The following is a 27,613-nucleotide window of genomic DNA, read 5'->3' as shown; positions in this document are numbered from 1 at the left end:
GAGTAAAAGAATGGAATTCAAAAATTTGAGCAGAGAAAAGGTAGGAAATGATGTGGAGGTTGGGTACAGACAATGTATCCTTTCTCCTTTCTTTTTATGCTGAAGGTTTGAGAGAAGATTCTGTCAGTTCAGAAGAATGTAATTTAATAACATTAATAATAACAACAACGAGACCTGACATTTATTGAGCTCTTTTATGTGCTGAGCACTATGCTAAGGGCTGCACGTACATTGTCTTATTTAATTCTACAAAACTCCATTACATATTCATTTACTATTAAAAAATATTTATTGAACATTTGTTACATGCTTGATACTGTGCCAGGTGCTAGGGATACAGTGATAAACAAAATCATCATGGTTCCTGCTCCTGGAAAGCTTACAGTATAGGAGAAACAGAATTAAACAAATAAAAATAAATATTTAATGACGTGATAAATGACATGGAAGATGTAACAGAACAATAGGGGGATCCACTTCAGATAGAGTGGTCTGAGGTCTGTCTGTCTTAGAAGGTGACATACGTAAGCTGAGACCTAAAGAATAAGCAGGAGCCAGGCAGGCAGAGGAAGGGCCTTGGGGCAGATGTAAATAACTGTAACATAGAGAACTCTTTTCTCTAATAGAAGAGCTGAAAGAAGATCAGGGAGGCTAAATAGAGAGAGTTGGGGGAGAGTGATAATAGCTGAGGCTGGAGATGGGCCAGATCATCCAGGGCCACGGAGACTGTTTCATTCTGAGTGCACTGGGAAGTCTTGCAGGGTTTTAAGCAGACAAGTGAAAGATCTGATATATATTAAAAATACGACACTGGGGGGCCGGCCCCACGGCCTAGTGGTTAAGTTCGGCGTGCTCTGCTTTGGTGGCCTTGGTTCGCAGGTTCGGTTCCTGGGCGCGGACATAAACCACTCACCAGCCATGCTGTGGCTGCGACCCACATACGAAATAGAGGAAGACTGGCACAGATGTTAGCTCAGGGTGAACCTTCCTCAAGCAAAAAAAGGAGGATTGGCAACAGATGTCAGCTCAGGATGAATCTTCCTCAGGAAAAAAAAAATTACTCTGGCTGTCTTGTGGAGAATGGATGGGAGGGAAACAAGAGCAAAAGTTGGAGAGAGTTGTTCGGACTGTGTTGCAGCATTCCAGGTTAGAGATGATGATAGTTGGATATAGGATTGTGGTTCAAGATTTGGAGAGAAGTGGATAGGTCAAAGATATTTATTTGGAGATTGACTCCAAAGGGCCTGGGGACAGCAAAGCTGAAGTCAGGAATAACATGGGTTCCTGGTTCGTGCAACATGGCTGATGTATTACCAGCCTCCTTTTTCAGCCTAGGAAACCAAAGCTCCAAGTGGTTAGGTAGGTCCCAGGAGGTGTGTCTAGTAAACGATGTATGAGAATTAAGCACGGACCTGTCCAACTCCAGAGACATCACACATAACCAACACACTCTACTCTTTCTCAGTGAGTCACAATCCTGCTGCTTTCTAAAAGGAGAGAAGTGGTGTCTTCTGGATTATAAACTCTCTGTCAATCATAATTCCATTTGCTTAGTTACCAAAAAGAAAGTCAATATCCAGGCATGTTATTTGAAGCATATTTTGGCCTGGAGCAGATTAGAAAATGTTATTTGGATCACATGATGGAAATGATGTTGTTCCTTAGATGTTTGACCTAGGTAAGCAGGTTCAAATATGAATGACTGGAAGTGATAATCCTAGATGTTCAAATTCTTCTGCCAGGCAGAAACCAAGCTCTGTTATCTCCCATAGGAACAGGAGAAGATATGTCATTCCTGAATTCCTTTGAGACCTTTCCGCCACTTAGACGACATCATTAAGGGCAGTTGATCTCGAGGAAAGGGGTTTACTCTAATGGGAAAAAGAGGAAAATAAAGTAGGTTAATATGGACCAGAGCCTCGGGCAACCCCTCATGGCTACAGAGGAGGTCTGGAGAGTACTATCAGGCAGATAGGGACATTGACAGCACAAGGCAGGATTAAATTAAAAAACAAATAGGCTGAAAACTCAGTTGTGTGTGATGATCCTAATACAAGATACCTTCTTGGATATGTTTTGGTCATGTCCTGAGACTTTCTGTATCCTGCTGCTATTTGTGCATCAGTAAAATTATATAGGTCTTATGCATTTTATTTGAAAAGTTATAGGTCTGAGGAGAGAGGTAAGAATGTTAAGAACGGGGGAAATTATGAGCTTACCTCTTCTGGCTGTTGAATTGTGGAGTAAATTGTGGAGGACTCTTTGTTTTCTGTAGGTGTTGAGATTTTCGTTTTCTGTCAAAAATAATCATACCCTTTTGGCTCACACAGACAAAGAGACACTCATGCCTGTTCATATTCTCAGGAAACATAGTGTGACAAAAGAGGGATGATGTCCAAGTTCTTCAGGAGGAAGGCTATGGAGTGTTTAGCAAGAGGAGCTGGAGACCAAACACTACCAGCTCTCAAACTTGTGAAAGTTTAGTGGCATTTCCTGAGCCCCAAACAGAAGCACAACATCCCAGCAAATCAGTGGGCCCAAAAACCAGAGAGAGACATAAGGATGACCTTGTTGGCAGATGGTGTGAAGGAAAGGAAGCATTCTTGTCCTGCATCCATCTGTACTCTCCTCCGTTCATTTCTAAGAACTAACTTATATTCTAGATGGTTATTATATTACATCTTTTGTCTCAGATCTTAACTAGCTATAACTAGAGGTATTGCCTGCTCCATTTTGTCCCTGTGATTCTAACTGCCTAGTCATCATGTCATTGGGTTCTCCTCAAGTGTGGGGAACTGGTAGAGTAGGAGGGACACCTGGTCTTAAGAATGGCTCTGCTTGGAATACAAAGTAAGCGATAACAGCAGAAGTCACCCATGCTTACAGGTTTTGACATTTAAAATTAATTAAGGAAATTTAGGGTATTATCAAGACCTCTGAAACTCTCCAAAGTACAATTTTTTTGCTAAAGAAAAGTTAAATTTTCTGGAGACTAGTTTCTTGGTTTGTTAAGAGTGATTCATCTTGTCTTCAAGAGGAAATTGGAAAGGCAATAAAAATATCTGAATAATTGAGAGTACCCTCTCTTGTTCCCTCCCTTCGAGAAGCCTACTTTGCAAACGCCTGGGAGGGGCTGTGTGAGGGGAGATTTGCTTGGGGAAATCCAAGATTTCTAGCTAGACCATTGCTTTCCATCAGTTGGGGAATGCCAAGTTGTCTTGGCTTATTTTTCAGAAGACTGGCCACCCAGGATGTATGGTGTTATTAGAAATGTGCCCACCTGCAGGTGCTTTATTTTGGGGTGGTGGGGAATTGCTGATGCATGGCAGGGGAGTTCCTGATGCCTGACCAAGGCCATCCTGTTACATTGCTAGAGGGGAGGGGAGGATTGAGGGCTGCTCTTGCCTTTAGTGTCTGTCTTCTACTGTGGAGGGGTTGCAAATTCTCGCCCCTCTTCCCAACTTGAAAGACTGCTTTTTAGCTCCCCTATTTCCCTGACAACCAGGGTGAGATTCCCCCTGTTACAGAATTGTACCCTTTGGAAACTCTCAAACTTAATTGAACTCTGATCCATTCAGCAAGTATTTAGTGAGCATCGTGTTAAGACGTAGGGGAAGAGAGAGGAAGACAATTTTCACTTTCAGGCAGCTTATAATTCAGCTGAAGGGACAAGATTTACCGATGCATTAAGTAGTTAGAGAATAGTGTAAAGCAGGGTATAAGTAAACATTCCATTGGGGTGAGAGCAGTGGGGGCTAGAAAGTTTCTGCACATAACTTTGCAGCTCCCGTCACTGCCGTCTCCTCTTCTCAATGGTGTACATCATTTAGATTAGTCAGATGATTGTGGTGACAAGTTAGTGAATAAAGACTGTAAAAGTAATGACAATGATAGAGTATAAAGCTGAAAGGACTCACCCTGGTTGGATGAGTGGTGACCTGAGCATACACAGTGTTCCCTGGAGAGACTGAATCGTACTCTAAATTCGTCCTGGTCTCTGCTGTTAACACAGGAAGGCACAGTCAGTGGCAGAAGGACTTTTGATCTGCTCCCCCAGGACCTTGCCTACCCCAGGGCACTTTCTGGCCCCAAAAAGGCAGTTGTTCAAGGCATTCCCCTTCCTCAGGGTTCATTCATTTTTGACAGTCTTTGGCGTTCTGGGTTGAACCAGAACATTCTCAGCCATGTGATCTATTTCTGACCTCATCTCTTGGGGGGACATGGTCTTGTGCTGCCCTAAAGCTTCAGAGTCTCCCTCTGGATACACATATGGGATAGGAAGCTCCTGGACCAAATAGCACTGCCTACACAAGAGCTAGAGAACCTCATTGGTGAGCATAATGGAATTAGTTATTTCACATATATCATACTGTTAAACTTTTCAGAGGCCCTTACATTAGGTTTGATTATGTTAGAGATGAGGAACTGGAGGCTCAGAAAGTTCAACTGACTGGGCACAAAGTCACACAGTAAGTGATCAAACAAAAACTTGAATGCATGCCTTCTGACTCCAAACCTCACGCCCTGTCCTCTACACATGATATCATATATCGCTCGCTCATGAAATGAGACCTAATGCCAATCTGAGTCCAGAGCCTGTGCTCCTGTCTCTATCTCACATTTTCTCTTTTGACTCTCTCTACTGAGTGCCTGAACCCTTGCTGAGGAGAGTCATGGGGTCAGGCAGTTTGTCCCCGGGCCTTTGGTGCTCTAATCCTGTCCCCACCCTGGACTTGCTGGGTGATAATGGACAGGCCATGAGCCCTTTCACTGGCATTTAGTTTCCCATGAGTAGGGTGGGGAATGACCCTAATCCCACTCCAAGATGTTGTGTGAGTGACCATTTTACATGCTTGTAAGGGACCCTGCAGTCCCCTTTGCACCACCTAGTCCATCTAAGTAATGACATTCTGACTCCCTCCTCATCTTTATCCAACCCTCTGACCCTCCCCCTTCTTCTTCCATTCAGCTATTGCCATCTGTTTTATGATTGGAAGTTAAGAGTCTGCAAGCTCACCAGCACTCTGGGCTTGCTGAGTAGAGGAATTAAAGAAACCTGAAAAACAAAATCAGGGAAATAGAAACTTGTGACTGTCGTGAGAGAGGCCTTCCACTCCCCACCCCCATAGGTGTCCCACTAGAGGATGTGGTGGGAGGGGACCCAAAAGGGAAGGGCAGGCAGGCCATGAGGCTGGCTCCTTCATTTCCCAGTGGGACACCTTCCTCAGGAGATTAGCAAGTGTGTCCCGGGGGTCCCAGTGGACTAGCCGAGCCAGGGTTTGCATCCTCCCTCTTCCACAAGGGGTAAAGGGAGGCCCCAGACTCTAAGTCTTTGGAAACCTGGAGAAGAGACAAGTAGGAAGAAAGAAAACCTGCCTGTTTTTTTCTTCCGAACAAATAAGTACACAGGGATGACTATGCATGCCAAAGGAATCAAAATTACAAGTATAATCCATTTGGTATCCAGAGGTTGATTTTTCGCACTAAAAAAACCTGAAAAAAAAAAGTTGCACTTGAGATATGTCAAATGAGGCCCAGAGTGTTTTTCTCAGAGCCACCACTGAGCGTCTCCCAGGCCAGCTTTGGGGGCTGCGTGGGTTCATCTATACCCAGAGGCTCTGGGGCTCTGGGCAGGCTTTCTGGGAGTGGGAGTCCCATGTGGCAGACATGGCAGGGTGGAGCCTGGTAAAACCAGGGGGAGGAAGAAATCCTGCCTTCCCAAGGACTTTGCTCTTGGGCTGAGTGGGCTAGAAGAGGAGTTGGGGGTGAAGGAGGGAGGAAGGAGAGACCTCTGGGGCTAGGGAGAAGCACAGAGCTCCAGAGAGCGTCTGTCCTCTACCAGCATCCTTTGGCTGCCTCCCGATGGGCTGCTGTTTTGGGAATCATGTAGGGTGTGAGGGACAGGCCACACCCCACAGCTGGTCAAGGCTCTGAGAGAGACCTGAAACAGACTGTTACCTTCGCATAGACTCTGAGCAGAGACAGAAAACGATAAATTGCTGACAAGATTCTCAGCTATGCAGGTGTAGTTCTGTTCACTGGAATTTTTGGGGTCCCAGGAGGTAGTGAGGTTTGTTTCATTTAGAGATGTGTTTCCTGAGATCCGCCACTTGAATAAGACGTTGTCATTCGGATTCTCCACAGTGCAGGTCAGGTGGATCTCACAAGTCCCATTCCCTGACAGTTGAGTGTGACTGGCAACTTGTAAGTTCCTCAGTCGTGCTGTGTGCAAAAAAAAAAGGTCCAGATTAAGGGCAAAAGGCTCGGCTCAGCCCTCTGTGAGAAACATCCACCTCAATGTTTCTGTATTCCACCTGACACTCTGCTGTATGTTATGGTTTGTATACTCTGTAAATAACTTCTTGTATTGCATAATTGATGAGATCACTATCTGGGGTGACCAAATGATGAGGGACATAGGTATGAGACAGAATAGCTAGTGGGAGAAGTGGGAAGGGAAAGACTAGGGTTGCCGCCAACTAGTTGGATAATTTTGGGGTGGTCACTTTCCTTTTCTGGACCTAGTTTATTCCGGAGATCTTTTCTAGCCCTTCTTCACTGTCCCTTGTGTAAAGACAATTTGGAGACTAAGCTGAGGGCCAGCCCTACTTTAGCCAGGTCAGAAACCAGAAGACAAGGCACAAGAGCCCTGTTTCCTCCATCATCAGAATTCTTTAGCTAGGGTGGAAGATGGAAGCTTAACTTCCTTGGGGGACCACACTTCCCCAAAATCTGTGGGAATCCTGGTCCTCATTGTATCTGATGCTGGCTCCAATGATGACAAAGAGATCCTGATGCAGAATGTCAGCTAGCAAGAAAGAGAAATACTGAGAACCAAAGTATTAGAGAAAGAAGACGTGAAGAAGCTGAGAGCAAGAAATTCCAGGGATCAAAGACGTGCAATATATTCAGACATTTGAGAAGACGTGATGCAGAAATTTCTGAGAGCAGAGACCAGAGAATATTGCCTAGTAAGATGTAAGTAGCTGTGAATCACTGGGACCTGGAAGCAGTACAGAAAAGGCTGCTGACCTAGACTCGGCCTGAGGGTTGAAGTAAAGATGACCCAATAAAGAATGGAATGACTCCAACTGTCTGACTAAAAAAGACTGAGTAATGCTTTAAGCTTAGTTAACGAAGTAGAGATGGTGGAACATATCTTGCTAGAACAGAGCTTTCATGTCACGGTGAGAGTGTTGGATTTGGAGTTAGGAAGACCTGGGTTAGAATCATGGCTTTGTCATTTACTGGCTACATGACCATGGATAAATTTTTAACCTCTCCAAGCTTCAGTTTCCTCATCTGTAAAACTGTGCAATAATACCTACTTCTTAGGTAATTAGGGTGATTAAATAAGATAGTGCCTGCCACAGCAATGGCAAACATTTGGCATGAATGTCACATCTCCCTCAAACTATGTCTATGGTTGACCTCAAAAATCTATCTTGCTATCTTTTTCCATTTAATGAGTATATAACTGCCTACTTGACATTTCTGCTTGGATATAATGTGTATCAAAAATTCAACATGTTCAAAAGGGTTTCTGTTTTTCTCTCCAAAACCTGCTTAGTCTGCAGCCTTCCCCACCTTAGTTGATAACAACTGCATCCTTCCAGTTTGTCAGGCCAAAAGCCCTGGAGTCATCGACTCGTTTCTTCATCTCAAATTGCCACATCAGGAAATCCTGGTGGCTTTACTTTCATAATCTATCCAGAACCCAACCACTTCTCACTACCTCCACTACAACCACCTTGGTGCAAGCCAGCATCATCTCTTGCTTGGACTGTTGAAATGGCCTCTTAATTGGCACATTAGTTTCCACCTTTGTCCCCTCCTTTTTTTTTTTTTTTGTGAGGAAGATCAACCCTGAGCTAACATCCATGCCAATCCTCCTCTTTTTGCTGAGGAAGACTGGCCCTGAGCCAACATCTATTGCCAATCCTCCTCCTTTTTTTCCCCTTTCTCTCCCCAAGGCCCAGTAGATAGTTGTACGTCATAGTTGCACATTCTTCTAGTCGCTGTATGTGGGATGCCGCCTCAGCATGGCCGGGCAAGCGGTGCGTGGGTGCGCGCCCGGGATCCGAATCCGGGCGGCCAGTAGCGGAGCACGCGCACTTAACCGCTAAGCCATGGGGCCAGCCCCGCACCCTTGTCCCTTAAAGTCTATTCTCAACAGAGCAGCCAAAGGGATCCTTTAAACAAATAAGTCAAATCATATTACTTCTCTGCAAAACCCTCTGAAAGTTCTCAGTCTCATGGAGAGTAGATGCCAAAGTCCTTGTGTTGGCTTTCAGAGCCTTACATGATGTGGTCCCCTATTTCTTTACTGACCTCATTTCCTATTACTCTCTCCCTAACTCTGCTTCTTGATGTTTGACCTCTTTGATGTTCCTTGAGCATGCCAGGCACAGGGGAATGCCTGTGTTAGATGGCTCTTCATTCAGATATCTGCACGGCTCACTCCCTCACCTCCAACAGGTCTTGGCTCAAATGTCATCCTTTCAATGAGGCCTATTATGACCACTCCATTTAAAACTGACCCCTGGGCCAGCCTCGTGGCTTGGTGGTTAAGTGCGTGCGCTCCGATGCTGGTGGCCCGGGGTTCGGATCCCGGGCGCGCACCGAGGCACCACTTCTCCGTCCATCCTGAGGCCGAGTCCCACATACAGCGACTGGAGGGATGTGCAGCTATGACATGCAACTATCTACTGGGGCTTTGGAGGGAGAAAATAAATAAATAATAAAAAAAAAAATCTTAAAAAAAAAAAAATAAATAAAACTGACCCCTGCTCCCTGGCACTCCTGATGCTCCTTATGCTGTCCTAATCGCTCTTTTCTCCATAGCACTCATGGCTTTCTTACATACTGTGTCATTTCTTTATATGTTATGTGTATTGTTTATTACCTCTCCCTATTTTCCACCCAGAATGTCAGCTCCGTGAGGGCAGGGATCTTTGTCTGTTTTGCTCACTGATGTATTCCAAATGCCTAGAACAGTGTCTTGTACATTGCCAATGGTCAACAAATATTGTTGACTCAATGAGTAAACTTAAGCTTCAACATCTTTCTTAACACTGAACTCTAGGCAGTTACTCCCAATTAATTGATATTGGCTTATAAGATCAAATCTTTGCCATCCCTAGCCCAGTACATACAGAGTAATTGGTCAAGGTTTTATAGAACCTATATAGTTCATACTGTGAAATTTCTTTGCACTATTGTAAAACATGTTGGTGTAGCCACACATCTCTTTGTGTATGTGCCTTTGAAAGAGATGCACTCCAAAAGGGTCTCAGAAAGGATTGGCATTGAGCCTTAGGAGTGTGGTGGTTGCAAAAGTAGTTATGCCTCATCTTCTAAATAGGGGCAGAAGAAAATTGTCTCAACTAGTGTGATGGAGTCTGGTGTGTGGTCTGTTCTCAGACTTTCCACTGGGTGTGTCTCTCTTCTCTCCAGGGTCCTAGCACTGCCTTGATGATCATTGGTTACCCAGAGTGATTCTGCCTCTAAGCAGTTGAATGATGACCTCAAAAAAGATATATCCATGTCCTAATTCCCAGAATCTTATTTGGAAAAAGGGTCTTTGCAGACATAATTAAGTTAGATGAGGAGATGATCTTGGATTATCTAGGTGGGCCCTAAATCCAATGACAAGTGTCCTTATAAGAGAAAAGCAGAGATATTTGAGATAGAAGAGGAAAAAACATGGACAAGAGGAGGAGACAATGTGACCATGGAGGCAGAGATTGCAGTGATGCATTCCCAGGCCAAGGAACCGCAAGGAATGCCAGCAGCAAGAAGAAGCTGGAAGAGGCAAAGAACAGATAGTCCTCTAGGGTCTCCAGAGGGAACGTAGCCCTGCTCACACCTTGATTTTGGACTTCTGGTCTCCAGAACTGTCAGAGAATAAAATTTCTATTGTTTTAAGTCACCAACTTCGTGGTATTTGTTTTGGCCGCCTCAGGAAACCAATACACTGTCCCAGGGTGATTTTGCCCCTTTAGTTGGACTCCCTTTCCCAGACATCCTCGCTTCCCCATCACATTTACCTGTTCTGTGTCCTATACTTTCAGGGACATGTGTTTGACTAATGTAACATGTGAATCTGCGAAATATTCAGGGGATACTAAAGGTTAGCTTATAACCTATTTTTGGTGACATTTTATTTTAACAGTGCTTTTTTGGATACCACATCTTAATTCAAAGGACTCTGGATGAATTTTTTAGACACTGCAAGTTCTCTAGTAGATAAGAATGATAGACTCTCAGTGGCCTTTAAGGTTGCCAACTTAATGCTTGAGTCTCTTGTACGACATTCCTGCTAAGTGATCTTAAGGCCATTCATGCTATCTCTGAACATCACTGATTGCTAGAAGGAGTTTTTTTCTGATATAGATTCATCAAGTGTCTCATTGTAGTTTCTATAATTTTATGTTGAGAACATGAGCTGTCTGGGTAAAATATTGTTAGAAATGAAGTAACTTTGATAGAAAAGACATTTCTCTTTAGCAGCTCATCCTTATAGAGCACTTTCTAGGTAGACCACTGTTCTGTACACGGATCACTCCAACAGGTCCGACTAGCTTTTGTGTAAAGGGAGATATCATGCCAGGTAGTTATGCGGGAAGCTCTGCCACTTACCATCGCTATGACTGTAGGCAGGTTGCTGTGAGTGACACTATGTCTCAGGGGTAAGGCTAGTACCTACATCATGGAGCTTTTGTGAGGATTACATGACAGATACATGTAATGCACATGGTAACAGAATCATAGATGTTTCACTTCCATTACTTCCGCTATCTTTCTGGTTGAAAGGGACCATTTTATTGTGTGAGGGGGAGTGAGGTGATTCTGGGCCGGAAGTCACAAGACTTAGATTCTATTCTCAGCTCTGTCACTAACTGGCCGTGTAATGACATTGAGGTGCTTTACCGTGCTGGACCTCGGTCTGACTCCAAATGCCATACTCTTTACCACTGGGCTATAGTGCACACTTGCAGTCACATAGAATTGAAATATGTAATATTTTTTAGTCCACACATAATTAAACCTCATGCTTTGACTCACTGAAGATCCTCAGGGTGTAACTGGAAAACACTGAGGAGGTATTCGTGACTATCTGGGCGCAGTAAGATCCTGCGTCTGCCATCGTCAGGTTGCTGAGCTGCAAGGAGGAGAACTGCATGACCTTCAGTCTATCTTTCCGTTTTGGAGCAGTCACCATGATTCGTTCTTCATTTGGCTGTATGAAGATGATAGACGTTCCGTTGTGAAGCCAGGTGATGGAGTTGATCTCCTCTCTTGCAGGAATCTTCAGGGGAAGAGTTACTGACTCCTCCAGAATCCCATCCACCATTAAAGTGGTTGAGCCGTTCTGTGAAACTATGTTCCCTGTAAACACAGAAGGGAAACTGCTATAACTCCCCCAGCCCTCCCCCCACTCCCTGCACACTTTCCCTCTAACTGCCAATCTGTTAGAGCCCTCTGATACTGAAGCTCAGAGATATGATGAAGAGAGAAAGGGTTAGACAAAGGGTTAAAATGGACAATCACAGAGGCACACTTTATAATTTGCAAATTTGTTTTTTTATTCTCTCTCCCTTCCACTAAGAATACAAACTCCATGAAAGCAAGGATTTTTGTCTGTCTTGTTCCTTGCTGTGAATACTCTTGAACAGTGCTTGGCACATAGTAGGCATCCAATGAATATTTGTTGAGTGGGTGAACATATCTCCGTTCCTTCTTTTGGAGGTTCTCTATCCAGGATATTAAGGACCAATGCCTCTGGGCATACCCTGTGGCCCAAGGACTCCCAGGAACTGTTCCTCCCATGCCTAGCACATTCCTTTAAAGTTTCTTTGTTTTTATAGATTGCAATTCTTCATTTATTTAACAAGTCATTCATTCTATTTGCTTAGTTCTATGCCAATTGAGTGAGTAATGCCTTAGAAATCATGGCATTCAGACCATATTTACTAGAACGCTTTTATGTACCAGTTTCCGGTCTGAAGACTGGGAATACAAATACGAATAACACATGTCAGTCCCCTGGGTTCACCATGTGGTAGAGGAGCCTGACAGGTAAACCAGTAGTTACAGTGCAATGAGTTACGCATTGACCTAGGATAGAGCTTGCCCCCACACTACCCTTGTAGCATTAATTGCACCCTGTGCAGTAGATATCTAGGCCTTCTTTCTCTTTGTTATAAGTATGAGATTATTTTCCTCTCTTTTTCATAATCTTGAAGGTAGGGATTATACTTATTATCTCTGTATTCCTAGTACTTGGCACAATCTCTAGCTCAATAAATGTTGAATTCAGAGAAGTATGTTCTCAATACAAATAGTGAGCACAAATGGTGAGAATGATGGGCTGGGGAGAGTTGGGGGTTGTCTGGGAACACTCCACAGAGGAGGTAACATTGTAGCAGGGTTTTGAATAGAAACAAGAGGTTATTCATTGCTGGATTATTTAGGATTCTTCCAAGAATGTCTTGCTTTTCCTTTGCTCAGTTGTTCCCTTTGCCTGAAACGCCCTTCCCCCCCTTTCCACCTGGTGAGCTCCTATTTATCCTTTACCCTGTTTCACTCTGCTTATGTTTGTGAGAGTTTTGCATTGGTACAGGGAGAGGAGAAAGGAGTTTGTGGTCGGAGAAGAGGAGAAGGTAGTAGAAGGAAGAGAAGGGGATGATAGAAGTAGTTTCTTCCAGGTGTAAGAACAAAAAAGATTTGAGCCACTATGCTTAGGGAAGAGTTCATAAGTTACTGAAAATGTTCAAAAGCCCCTCTGTGAGACTTTGGACACAAGCTGAGGTGCTTTGGGGCTCAAGTGATATGGTGTGTCCCATGGGGCACAAGGAGGCCCTTTTCTCTACTCTGCCTGGAATCAGCACTGATGTTTTGGGAATGTCCTGGGCCAGCATCCTTGGCATGGATATTGATGTTCTCAGGGTAGACAGGACATTAAGGTCTCCTCTAAGTGGCTCTGCTGGCAGCGGATGTGGTGGACTACAACCAGAAGAGGAGGTTAAGAATTGGGAGGACGCCACATAACTGCGACTGGAGGCTGCTTTGGGGGCCCATAGGAAGCATCCCTTTGGGGACCTTTGTAAGTCATTGGGGAACTACTTGGAGCAAGGGGGTGGTGCTGAGGTCCTGCCCATCCTCTAATGAGGATGTTGAGTCAGCAGACATTTGAGATATGCTTACATCTTTCATCCATTGGATGACATGCTTCTGGGAACATGAATGATGTCTTAGTCAGCTGGTTATGCCCCAGAACCTGGCCCAGGGAACTCAGTGAGTGCTAAGTAGAGTGAGATTAGAATGTGCTGTGTCTTGAATGATTACCAGAACAACATTTTTTGGGAAGGAATTAAGAAACATGGAGTATTTTTGAGAAATGGGAAGGTATAAAGAAAGCAGGAAGGAGAGGGAATGATAGGATTGAGCTGATTTTGAAAAAGAGACAAAAGTCAGAGAAACTTTGGTATTTCTAACCTAGGGAACTGACTTAGGCCTGTCTGTAGGAAAGAGGGATACACAGTCCTGTGTTGCTTAACCATGGAGATACATTCTGAGAAATGCATTGTTAGGGGATTTTGTTGCTGTGTGAACATCTTAGCGTGTACTTACACAAATCTAGATGGTATAGCCTACTATTCACCTAGGCTACGGGGTACTATCGTATGGGACTACTGTCATATATGTGATGTGTCACTGGCCGAAACATGGTTATGCAGCATGTGACTGCAGTAGACTATTTCAGCTCAGTAGGAAACAAGTTCAGAAGCAGGGTAGGGGATGATTTCTCAAGAGATTTAATAGAGAAGAGAAAAGAAACAGGGCAGAATCTTGAGAAGGCCTAGTGAAAATGAAAGTACAACATACCCAAACTTACAGGATGCAACGAAAGCAGTGCTCAGAGGGAAATTTATGGCTGTAAATGACAGTACAAAAGAAGAAAAATCTCAAATTAATAACCTAAATTTATACCCTAAGGAACTAGAAAAAGGAGAGCAAAATAATCTCAAGGCCCAGAAGGAAGGAAATACCAAACATTTGAGTGGAAATAATCAAGCTAGAGACTAGACAACCAATAGAGAAAGTCAACAAAACCAAAACGTGATTCTTTGAAAAGATCAACAAAGTTGACATACATTTATCTAGATAATTAAGAAAAAAATAGAGATGACTCAAATTACTAAAATTAGAAATGAAAGAGTGGACATTACTACAGACCTTATAGAAATAAAAAGGGATTATAAGAGAATGCTATGAATAACTGTATGACAACAAATTAAGTAACCTAGATGAAATAGACAAATTCCTAGAAACAAACAAATTACCAAGACTTACTTGAGAAGAAATAGGAAATCTGAGAGGACCTATAGCAAGTAAAGATATTTTATCAGTAATCAAAAGCCTCCTAGCAAAGCAAAGCCCAGCACTAGATGGATTCACTGGTGAATTCTACCAATTATTAAAGAATAATCAACACCAATCCTTCTTAAACGTTTTCCAAAAATAGAAGAGAAGAAAACATTTAATTCATCTTTTGAGGCCAGCATTACCCTGATACCAAATCCAAAGACAACACACAAAAAAGAAAACTATAGACCAATATCCCTTATGAATATTGATGCAAAAATCCTCAACAAAATACTAACAAACTGAATCCAGCGGCATGTTAAAAGGATTATACACTGTGACCAAATGGAATTTATGCCAGGAATGCAAAGGGGGTTCAACATATGAAAATTAATCAATGCAATACACCACATCAATAGGACGAAGGAAAAAAGACATGATCATCTCAATTGATACAGAAAAATTATTTAACGAAATCCAGTACCCTTTCACAATTAAGATTCTAGGAATAGAAGGGAACTTCCTCACCTCGATAAAAGGTGTTTTGAAAAAACCACAGTTAACATTCTATTCAAGGATGAAAGACTGAAAGCCTTCCACCTAATAATAAGAAAAAGACAACAATGTCAGATTTCACTACTTCTATTTGACATTGTACTGGAAGTTCTAGCTAGAGCAATTAGGATAGAAAAAGAAATAAAAATTATTGTTATTGGAAAAAAATAAATGGAACTATTCCTCTTCATAGATGACATGATCTTACAGATAGAAAATACTAAAGAGTGCACACACACACACAAATCATCGGAGCCAATAAATAAGTTCAGCAAGGTTGCAGGATAGAAGATCAATATACAAAATTCAGTTGTATTACCACACACTAGGTATGAACAACCTGAAAAGGAAATTAAGAAGACAATTCCATTTACAATAGCATCCAAAAGAATAAAATATCTAGGAATAATTTAACCAAGGAGATTCAAGATTTATACACTGAAAACTATAAAACGTTTCTAAAAGAAATTAAAAAAATACTTAAATAAAAGGAAAGATATCCTATGTTCATGGATTGGAAGACTTAAAATTAAGATGGCAATACTACCCAAAGCAACCTACAGATTTAATGCAATCTCTACCAAAATTCCAATAACTTTTATGACTTTTTTTTCAGAAATGGAAAAGCCAATCTTCAAATTCATATGGAATTGTAAGGGGCCCCTAATAGTCAAAACAATACTGAAAAAGAAAAACAAAGTTGGAGGACTTACACTTCCCAATTTCAAAACTTACACAGCTATAGTAATCAAAACACTTGGTGCTCACATAAAGATAGATATATAGATGTCTATATGGAATTGAATGGAGAATCTATAAATAAATCCACACATTTATCGAGAATTAATTTTTGACAAGAGTGCCATGATCATTCCATGGGGAAAAAACAGTCGCTTCAACAAATGGTGCTGGGACGGCTAGATATCCACATACAAAAGAGTGAAGTTGGACCCCTACCTCACACCTGCACAAAAAATTGACTCAAGGGGCTCGTCCTGTGGCTTAGCGGTTAGGTGCATGTGCTCCACTACTGGCGGCCTGGGTTCAGACCCTGGGTGCACACTGTCGCACCACTTGTCTGGCCATGCTGAGGTGGGGTCCCACATACAGCAACTAGAAGGATGTGCAACTATGACATACAACTATCTACTGGGGTTTTGGGGAGAAAAAGGGAAGAAAAAAATAAAAAGGAGGAGAATTGGTAATAGATGTTAGCTTAGGGCCGGGCTTCCTCAGAAAAAGAGGAGGATTGGCATGGATGTTAGCTCAGGGTTGATCTTCCTCACTGAAAAAAAAAAATTAACTCAAAATATTACAATGACCTAAATATGAGAGCAAAAATTACAAAACTCTTAGAAGGAAACATAGGAGTAAATCTTCATGACCTTGGATTTAGCAATGGATTCTTAGATGCAACACCAAAAGCATGAGCAACACAAGAAAAAGTAGATTGATTTGATTTCACCAAAATTAAAACCCTGTGTGCATCAAAGGACATTATCAAGAAAATGAAAAGACAACCTACAGAATGGGAGAAAATATTTGTCAATCAAATACTTGATAAGGGTCTAGTATTCAGAATATTTAAAGAAGTCTTACAGGTCCACAACAAAAAGAAAAATAATCCAATTAAAACCAGGCAAAGGACTTGAATAGACATTTCTCCTTTCTCCCTAAAGAGAGATTCCCATTTCTCCCTAAAGAGATACCTTTACATCTACTAGGATGGTGATGATAATAATAATGATAAAAAATAATAATCAGGAAATAAGTGTTGGTAAGGATGTGCAGAAATTAGAACACTTACACATTGCTGGTGGGACTATAAACTTGTGTAGGCTTTGTGGAAAACTATTTAGTGATTCATCAAAAAAGTAAGCATAGAATTATATAATCCAGTAATTCCATTCCTAGGTGTATACCCAGAAGAATTGAAAACAGGTACTGTACTGTAACAGATACTTACACACAGATCTTTATAGCAGCACTATTTGCAAGACCCAAAAGGTGGAAAGGACACAAATTTTCATCAATAGATGAATGGATAAATAAAATGTGTTACATACATAGAATGGAATATTATTCAGCAATAAAAAGGAATGAAATACTGATACATGATAAGACAAGAATGAACCTCAAAAACATTGTACTAAGTGAAAGAAGTCAGACAGAAAAGTCACATATTGTATGATTTCATTTATATGAAATGTCCAGTATGGATAACCCCATAGAGAAAGAAAGCAGATTGGTATTTGCTGGGGGCTGACGGGGAGGGAGAAATGGTAAGTGAGTGCTTAATGGGAGGAGGATTTTCTTTAGGGGTGATGAAAACGTCTTGGGTAATAGAAGTGGTGGTTGCACAACATTGTGAATTTACTAAATGCCACTGAGTTGTACATTTTAAAATTATTTCATGTTTTGTGATTTTCACCTTAAAAAAAGATAGATAAGTCTGAGTGTGGATGGAGACATGACTGAGGCTGGATCTGGAGTGAGAGACTGAAAACCTAGAGGCATGGAAGTCTGGGGGTCACAGTGGGAACAGACCACAGGTTCTGGCAGGTGGAAAGACACAGTTGTCCTTGAGGATAATGACAAAATGTAAAACAGTTCTCTGCTTGCGGTGAGAAACAAGAAGCATCGAAGATGTGGATGATTGGTAAGAAGTGGATAATGCTGCTCAGGGGACGGAGAGTCAGTGGATTACAGTCTCTTATCTTAAGAACCTGCAAGTTTTTGGCTCAAAACCTCAGAATCATTTGACTAGCCCACAATCACCGTCTCTGCCTACATTTCCAACCACTGCTCTTTCCTGGACATCAATACCTGTATCTGCTTCTTAAAAACACACTCAAATAATTAGTTCCTATTTTTCCCTCCTTCCAACCTTGATATGACTGAAGTCCCATGAAATCTAGAGCCTTGCCACTCAAAGTGTTGTCCATGGAGCAGCATTGGGGTTACTGGGAGCTTGTTACCAATACAGAATCTTAGTCTCCACCCCAGATTCAGCATTGTAATAGGATTCCCTAGTAATTCGTATGCATATTAATGTTGGACAAGTTCCCGTTAAGAAAGACTAAATGGAGAAACAATTGAGATTCATTTTCTCCAGGGCATGGTGATGCCTGATTTCAGTTATACCTATTGGCGTTATCTCTCAACATGGTTTATCCTTTCAGCTAAATTTTCTAAAAGGAGCAAGTTATGGTGTTGGACCCACTGGAAAGAATGTAGGCTGGCATGAGTCATCTTCCTTCATGCTTGTTTTCAAGATTGATTTTATTTGTGCCCCAGTGGTTTTCTTTCCCATGCTCGATCACTCCAGACTCTTCTTCCCTTCACCAGGGCCTTTGCACATGTGATTCCCTCTGCCTAGAAGGCTTCTTCATCAGATTTCTCCCCTGTTTGATTCCCATACCCTTTTTTTTTTTTTTTAAAGATTTTATTTATTTATTTTTCCCCCAAAGCCCCAGTAGATAGTTGTATGTCATAGCTGCACATCCCTCTAGTTGCTGTATGTGGGATGCGGCATCAGCATGGCCGGAGAAGCTTTGCGTCGTGCACGCCTGGGATCCGGACCCGTGCCGCCAGCAGCAGAGTGCGCGCACTTAACCGCTAAGCCACGGGGCCGGCCCTCTCATACCCTTTAAATATCAGATGAGATGCTACTTTTCCAGAAAACTCTTTCCATATCACCTCATCCAAATAAGATATTCTTGTTTTTCTCTCCCATGGTCCCTGCCTATTTTGTTCCTAGCATCACATGTTGCAATTACATATACACATGCACGTGAATATGTAGCTATGTGTAAACTAAGTAACGTAGTGAGGTGGTTATGAGCATAGACTCTGGAGACAGGCTCCCTGATTCCCAACCTTGGCAATTGCTGTTTTCCTCCTGGGCCTCAGAACACCTGTAAACACATTCAAGTATGTTTTTTTTTTCTGTAGCACCCACAGAGTCCCCTCTTCCCCTCAGCTGTGTGACATTAAGCAAGTTACTTAAGTGTCTGTGGCTTATTTCCTCTTCCTTGAGGTGGGAATAAGAATAGTGTATATTTCACACGGTCAGGGGAATTTTAACATTCAGAATATTTAAGTCTAGAGATGGGTTCAATTTTGCAAGGAGGTCAAAGTGAGGAAAAGACATGGGTCTCTGCTCCCAGGTCAGGGAATGGCACTTGAATATATAAATGAATTCTTCTTCTTACATCTTATACATATTTCCTAAGGTTCTGCCCTTCTTCCACTCTGCTCCTTAGCTTCACTGATTATTTCTTGCCGTGACTTCCAAGTCTCCAGCCTCCACCCTACCTATAGTCCTACATTTCCAGCTACTTCCAGGAAATCTCCTCATGGATATTGTCACCCAGAGAAGTCCCTAAAACATTTTCCATGTCTAATACTTTGTTTTTAAAAATTGTGCTTGCTTATAGAAGCCAAGACAGAATATTGCTAGGTGGCCAAACCACAGAACCAGTCCAAACCAGAAAGATCCGAGAGGGTGATGGGGTGCCGTGCACAAAGGGAAACGTGTGCAAAAAGTGCCATGTGCAAAAGGAAACATGTGCAAAAGGTGCCATGTGCAAGAAGGGAAGATCTGCCCATGCCTCAAATGCCCCTGCCCTGAGTGATGACTTGGAGACCTCTCCCCTTTTACATCCCAGTGGAACCCTGCTTACCCCTCCTTGGGGAGAAGGCGTTTTAGAGCATGAGCTCTGCCTCCTCTATTCATTGATCAATGAATCAAGTTTTTGCTCTGCTATTCCGAACCCGGTCTCCCTCTATTGGCGCAAGCGGCTCCAGGCAAAAGGATCGACTTGTGGGTCCCCTGTCCCTTAGAGCTTGGTAACAAATATGGCAACTCTGTGGGATTGAAATGGTTGCTGGCTCCTCTCCTTGATTCTGGCCTCTTGGTTCCCAATGGGTGAAGCAATGGGCTGTGGTAGCACATCCTGGGCTGGCTCACCTATGCTGCTGGAGGCTTGTGAACGAGATGGAGATTAAGAATGTTCTGCCCTGTGCTTGGCCGCTGGACTCTCCCCACTGACTCTTACCAAACAGCACCTGAGACCACACTTAGACTTTGTCGTCCGCCACTTGAGTCGAGTCAAGAGGGATCTCCTGTGAGCCAATATAAAGTCTACCTTCGGTTTAGCATCAGAACAGGGTATGTGCACGCAGGCAGGGCTGAGGGAGAAGAGGGGCTTCTCCCCAGGAAAGAACCGAGGGAGCCTCTCTGGGAGCAGTTTCACTGGTCCCTTAATGGAGCCCCTCTCTGGAGGATGGGTACCAGTCCACGAGGGACGGACTGGGTGAGGGATCAGGGATGCCTAATCACAGTTGGGGGTCCCTAACCCTCACCACCAAGATGCCTCAGTGGGAGGTTTAGAGGTGGGAAGGAAGTAAGAACAGCTGTTCAGGGTTTTTGTTTTGTGTTTATCTTTGCTCTAATCTTCTAACATGACCAGCCAGGAATGATGGGCTTTATGTAAAGGTGATTACATCTCTTATGCCTGATTGTATTTTAAATTTATATTGTAAGGATAAATATTGTGTCTCACTGGGAAACGTTTCTCTCACCTGATATGTGAGGGCATATAAATCTACCCTTCAAGCAATGTTAATTAAGCATTGTAAAGGAGATCTCGCTTTAAAATGGTCAAATTCACTTCAAAAACAACTATAAAGATGATCCTTACCACAAAAAGAAAACGATCTTTGGATCAAGATAAGCCAGGATAATTTAAAATTACAGTGGCCATTTTGGGGCTCCTTTGAACCTCCAAAAGTTGTACATTGGCTATTAGAAAGAATGTTCCATTAGGTAAGACCATTTAAGATGTGCGCTTATTAAGTCATTGCTTTTACAGACACCCCCATAATCTACCTTTGAAGGAGGACCCAATATGAGTTCCTCCCAGGGTCAACGAGAATCTGAGAGATTTTCTGGGAAACCGCTACCCTTAAACAGTCAAGGGGAAACTAAAAATAATAAAAATTAATGAAGTTGTTTAATGCTATCAGGAATAGTGTTTGTCCTAGCTGAAACTTCACAAGGTATTTGAAAGTATTTAGTAACTTGTGATCAGAAATTTGGCCAAATTAGAAGCTTATATTTAAAACCTAATAGTCCTTTGATAAGAACTAACCTTCCTGTTAATCTAAAAAACTTGTGACCTCTCCAGGAGCTATTATCTAGACCATCCCAGATTCCTAAGACTGAAAGGAAGAAAGAAAGAAAAAACAACAACAGGGAAAGAAGCTTTTGGAGATGCAGACTGCTATGGAAGCACCCTTGCCCCAAAATCTAAGGAAAAATTTTAAAACAGAGGCTACAAAATCTTTTTTGTATCTGTCTGCTGTTTATGGGTGTGTGTCTCTCTCTCTCTATGTTATAAATGTCAGATATTTTTCTACCTCTAGATGGTATGGCCAAATTTAAGAGCTTTGTTTAATTGGCTTAAAGTAAACCTTTCCATAAATTATTTCTAAATGTAATAGAAACTACCCAAATGTCTTTCAAGTTAGTGTGATATGAAATAATCTTTGGTAAGTAAAACTTTAGTTAAGTTTGTTGCTTTGATTAAAATAGGTGTGTCCTCAGAGTTATCAGCATTAGATATGATGTAGATGTGCAGCCTTTATTAGTCAAATAATGTCATATTATCTCTGTTATAAAACTGATTTGCAAAAGTAATAACTTAAAATGATAGCTAATATCTTGTGAAATTTTATAGGCAATCTAAATAATTATTAGGAACAAATAAACTAAATAGATGTGAAAAAGATAAAAGTTTTTGGGCAAACTTTTAAACAATAATTATGAGTTGTGGCATATGTATTTAAAATAACTTCCAAAATCTCTTTGGTAACTTGAAACTTTGAAGTTTTGCTAGGTGAAATTAAATGATAAAAAATTCGGTGACTACCTAGGTTATTTTCTAATAAGATAAAACATGGAAACATTATTGCTAAACATGTTTAAGTTTATCTACTTTTGGCTTTTTATTACAGAGAAACTAAAATATGTTTGAGTCTATTAGTAAACATGTCTTGTATTTTATTAAAAGATTGTACTATGAAGTAGCATGATTCTAGAAATTATGAGGCATTTATGAACTTGCCAAGCCACAGAATGCCATTGTAAAAGACAGTTTATAATTGCTTTCTTCTCAGTTTTCACTAAATATTAAGGTCTATAAGGGTTAAAAATTCTAATATGCGATTAAAGCTACTAAAATTTAATAAGGAAAACATCTTTGAATTCAAGGAAAGTAAGATATATGTTTTCAGTAAAGAAAGTATAAATAATGGAAATATTTTTGTTTGTTTTGTTAAGAAAGATAAATTTGCCCTAAGTACTGGGAGGGAAGAAAGAAAGCATGGGACAAATTCTGAATGTAAATAGAAAGTTATAGAAGGTTTGTTGAAGAGGAACCCTGAGAAAAGAGTTTTGTGCATGGTTAAGTTGGCTAAGATTGAAGTAAATCTAATTTAGTCAAAGAGTTTTAATATCCAAAGTTAGCTGGTGCAAAATTAGAATTTGTCTTTTCTCCTTCACTTAACGGGATAATTTTCTTGAACTCTCATTCTTCTCTTGATAAAGAGATTGTGAAAGGTTTTTTCCTTTGAGTAGTCTACCAGAAGGGTAGGAATTTTATGTTTCATCAAAATAGATTTCCTGTATTGTTTTTATCAGTTCTTTAATCATAAGTGATAAAGTTTTTCTTATAGCTATTTAATTTTCTGCGTTTGCCTGAAAATCTTTAATTGTCCTCGTGTTTAAATGGATAACTAAGCATTGTTTCATGGGAACCTAGGATATTATGTTGCTAAATGCTATTGATATAAGTGTTTTAAAAAATTATATAACATTCCTAAAATTCTGATCTCGGTTGTCAGTTTTAATTCTACTTATTATCTTAAAATGTTATATGTCACAGAAATAACTAAGATTCTTGTCAATTGCCATTTTTAAGTCCTTTGTCATTTATAGATGGTTATTGTTTCACTCTGATGCTTTTGCAAATATATTTCATCTTTAGAGAGATTCATGGAAAATACCCTGACACTTACTCTAGAATACAGGTTTCTGATAAACTTTCAGATCATAAGACTGAGTTGGGTAAGAAATTACAGAACTCTAATGGAGAAACTGATGATTTCATGCAACTGCTAAGAAAAGATCAAGAGTTGATTACACAGGGCTGAATGAACTGATGAGGATGATGAGGATGATTATAATTTTTATAACTTTGTTTGAAATATTGCTGAGTTTTTAATGTTTTGTTTTTCCAGATTTAGGAACCCCTTTTCTCTTAAGCTAACTATGACTTATAGCACTTTGGTAAATGATACCTTTGTAAGCAGAATTGAAACATTTATCTTTTTCTCCCTACCTGATCCATCTAGAATTTGGAAACTCTTAGTAATGGCAATATAGCTATCTGCATAAGTTCAGTAAGAATCTATCCTCCTTATAACAGGACACAATTGGAAACATTGGTTATATTACCAAAGCTTTGACTGGAATGTCACATTTGAGAGAAACATACAGACTCAGATATGACAAGACAGCTAAGGAACAAAGATTGGACTTTATGGAATAAAGCCACTTGGAAATATTGGCCTGGTGTCTTGTTTACAGGGTTTCCATCAACCTTAGCAGGTGTGTAAAGAAGGTCACTTTTCTGACGAGCAACCTCAGGATATTTTGGGGAACCTCAAGAGAAGAGAGGAATCTATCCAAATCTATTGGTAAAACTGGTGGAGTCTGATGACAAGTCCTTGGCTTTGCTTTCCTGTGAGAGGCCTTTAAAGCTCAACCTGAGATTCCTTATGAAAAGTTTCAGCAAAGCAGATTTAAAGGAGACTATATGATCAATTGCTATTCTTGCTGTACTTATGTAAATAATTGGGCCAAGTTTAATGGAACTAGACTTATTTTACAAACCAATTAGTCTTAATTTGGCTATCTTTGGCAAAAAAATGAAGATGATTTTAGAGAGAAAAGTTATGTTTCAGTAGAAACTATAATACACAATTGTGGATATTAGATTCTAGTTCTATTATCTTTGAAGTTTCTGTTTTCTCTCTGTAAACTGGACTGGATCTTAAATTCGTCTAGTATCCTCAAATATCTGGATACAAATCTCCAAACTTACTAGCCAGAGAAGTAATACAGTGGGGGTATCAGGGGCCCCAGAGAACAAGTGGGTTATTAAACCTTTAAGCTACAAATTAGGTGGAAAACAGTTAACCCATTCCTTTCTATACATGCCAGAATGCCTTATTCCTTTGCAGGGTAGGGGTCTATTACATAATTAGGAGTCTCCATTTATTTGAAAGGGGACCAATTGGAAGCAAATGTCTCCTTAGCCTTTGATCACCAGCTGATAATGCTCCTGACAAAAGGGACTGAGTCAAACGATTTAAAGGGAGACAATGGAATTACTAGAGGCAAATTACCGAGTTTGGGCCCAAGGAACAGTGGGATATGCTGTCCAAGTGGACTCTATGATTGTCAAACTGAAATTTGGGGACAAGTGTCCAAATGTTAAACAATATGCTCTGAGACAGGATGCCCTAAACAGCATGGCCCCTGTCATAAAGAACTTGATTGATCAAGGCCTCATCAGGCCATGCAAATTGACATGCAACACTCCAATTCTTCCATTAAAAAAGCCAATTGGTGAATACCGGAGGCACATGAGAACAACTAGAGTATGCCTTTCAGGTAGAAGAAAGAGTGAAGGCACGCACAGCATATGGCAGGTCCTGCCAAGCCCCCATGGACCTGGCCCTCCATCCCTTTCAGCCCAGTGATTGGGTAAACCTAAAAACATGGAAAACTGGGAGCCCACAGGACCAGCTCACTCCTAAGTGGAACAGGCCTTATCTGGTGATTCTAACCACTCACTCTGCCCTCAAATTACAGGGAGTCATCCCTCGGGTGCAATATACCTGAGTCAAGAGAATCCCTGAACTGGAAGACTTGGAAACTCCAAGCCATCCTGATTTCTCCTATGAGCCCCTCTCAGACCTGATGCTCTTATTCTGGAGACACAAAGATAAGTCCTTGGTGGGCTGGCATCCCACCCCTGTGGAGGTTCTGGGACTCCTTCTTCTGTCATCTCTCATAACTATCCTTATCATCACCCTGACTTGTGCTCCCCTTGGAGTGCCTATATCTAAAGCACCACTAGGCTACAAAAAGGCTAATTGCTTAAACGAAAAAGGCCAACCAGAGCTAACAAAACAGATTTGGAATGGGGTTAAACAAGATCTTCCCAGCCTGACTTGGTTTCTACTACCCTTTGTGGGCCTCTGGTGGCTATTCTACTTCTTCTACCCCTTCTACTCTTTGGGTCTTGCATCCTAGACTGTCTCATTTCCTTTGTTAGCAACAGACTAGAATCTATTAAAATCCAAATGGTATTAACCCAGGGATATGAGAGGTTGGGGTTCCAACCTGGTGACAACCAAACATATCTAAAAGTTGCTAGGGGTAAATTCTGCTCCTCTTTGGGCCCTATAATTATGTCCCTGGCTAACTGGAAGTAGTTACAAAAGATGAGCCTTCGTCCATTGCTCCTCAAGAATGAGGAGCAGGACATAGTCAAAGGAGGGATTTTGTGACCCAGAGAAGTCCTGAAACATTTTCCATGTCTAATACTTTGTTTTTAAGTTGTGCTTGCTTATAGAAACCAAGGCAGAACATTGCTAGGTGGCCAAACCACAGAACAGATCCAAGTGAGACAGTTCCAAGATGGCGATGGGGCGCCATGTGCAAAGGGAAACGTGTGCAAAAGATGCCAGGTGCAAAAGGAAATGTGTGCAAAATGTGTCATGTGTAAGAAGGGAAGATCTACACACACCCCAAACGCCCCCACCCTGAGCAATGACTGGGAGACCCCTCCCCTTTCACTTCCCCTAAGAACTCTGCTTCCCTTCCCTTCAGGTAGAAGGTGTTTTAGAGCATGAACTCTGCCTCCTGCATTCATTGATGAATGAATAAAGTTTCTGCTCTGCTCTTCCAGACCTGGTCTTGTTTTATTGGCCTGAGCGGCTCCGGGCAAAAGGACTCACTTGCAGGTCCCTGGTCCCTTAGGGCTTGGTAACAATATCACAGTGATATCTTAAAATTAGTAGGTCCAAAATTGAACTCACCTTCCTCTCCATGGCTGCTCTCTCCTCCCTCCAATTTTGTTATCTTCTTTGGCTACCCTGTCTGAAGTTTCACTGCCCGCCCCCCACCATACTTCATATCTCCTTTCTCTGCTTGATTTATTTCCTACTTATCATTTATCACTATCCAATATATTATTTCACTTATTTAGCTTCCCTGCTAAAATGTTAACTTCATGAGGGCAGGAATTTTTGCCTGCTTTGTTCACAATGTATTCCCCAAAATTTGAACAGTGTCAGGCATCCAGTACATGAATAGTTATTCACCTACTCAGTGAATATTTATTGGATGACTTAACGAATTCTCCCTTCCACTGCCGGTTCCACTCCCTTCCACTCCCTCCCATTGCCAGTTAATCTAGTTAATTTTACATCTATGGTGACTCTTGCTTCTGTCCTTCTTCCTCTTGTCTTGTTTGTTCAACTGTCAGTTTTTTAGAAGTGTTGTAAGAACTCGCCACTTGGTGGCTAATGAAATTTGGGCAAGTTATTTAATTGTCTTTGTTCCTCATTTAGAAATGGGAACAATAATAGTACAGTCTCATAGGACTGTCATGAGGCTTATGTATACAACACGTGTACAGCATTTGGCTCAGTGCCTGGAACAGAATGAGCACTCAATGAATATTAGCTATTTGTATCTGCTACCCAAGGCTATTCCTGGGCTACCTTTCCTATCTCGTCTCCTGCCCTATCTGTCCCTGAATCCTCTACTTTGGCCTCAGTGGACCACCTGTGGTTCTCCAAACATGACATGTTTTCCACATAACGACAGCAGGGAACAAGAAGCAGGCAGGATCAGCTAATTCCCTTCTCTCTGCCATATAAAGTACTGCTGGACTAGCCAGCCCCTGATTTGCCTCAGAGGAAGGGCGAGCTGGAGAACTCTTTTTTATTTTTTATAGTAAGCAAAATCCAAGAGGACTATTCCTAGTGTTTTAGTTGGGTTCAGAAGTTTTGGCTAAACTGAACCAAAGATTTTCAATATTTTAGATGAGAAGAGTGAGAATCTGGAAGAAGAAGTAACCTACCTGAGGTTACACAGCAAGATAGTAGCTGCTTTGATAAGATTATTTTCCTAATCTGTTTATACTACAACATGCTGGTCATAAACCCCAAAAAGTCTTATCTTAGAAAAGCTCATTTCCCGTGCCCCAGCAGATAATTCCCTTAATGGAGAAAGATTTGAAGTTGCTAATTCTGAAGCATCTCAGGCCTTTATCATTCTAAGTTGAGAGGAGGTGGCAGTTTATTGGGCACCACTGTGAGCCCCATCCGGTCCCTTGCCAGAGAGACAGACAGACACCTCTATATAGGTAATTTAGATTGAGCAAGCTGCATAAAACCAGGGAGTCACTCTGTGACTACATGGATCCGCTTCGGCATTTACCTGGAGCAAGGCAGAAGACAAGCGTGAGAGACTGGAACAGCCGGATCATGCTCTCCGCAGTGGCGACTGGTGCTGGAGACCTCAAGGCAGGCAGCGTTCTTGCTG

At 41.5% G+C, this 27,613-nt stretch overlaps 1 protein-coding gene across 1 annotated transcript; it reads right to left on the bottom strand.

Annotated features, from left to right (window-relative positions):
- Positions 1 to 259: 259 nt before the first annotated feature.
- On the bottom strand, positions 260 to 27,613 carry SLAMF6 (SLAM family member 6). Its single transcript, XM_014797029.2, has 8 exons — positions 27,509 to 27,613; positions 11,068 to 11,391; positions 5,959 to 6,222; positions 5,377 to 5,493; positions 5,018 to 5,056; positions 3,918 to 4,000; positions 2,220 to 2,294; positions 260 to 1,871 (listed from the first exon to the last, which is right to left on the bottom strand). Exons 1-8 carry the CDS (start codon positions 27,555 to 27,557, stop codon positions 1,824 to 1,826), a joined length of 999 nt encoding a protein of 332 aa, XP_014652515.2. The 5' UTR covers positions 27,558 to 27,613; the 3' UTR covers positions 260 to 1,823.

This window comes from Ceratotherium simum, chromosome 2 (assembly GCF_057802395.1).
Source record: "Ceratotherium simum simum isolate JZ-2026a chromosome 2, ASM5780239v1, whole genome shotgun sequence".
NCBI lineage: Eukaryota > Metazoa > Chordata > Mammalia > Perissodactyla > Rhinocerotidae > Ceratotherium > Ceratotherium simum.
Note: the sequence above shows the minus strand (reverse complement) of the source record. Positions and strands in the feature narration are given on the sequence as shown.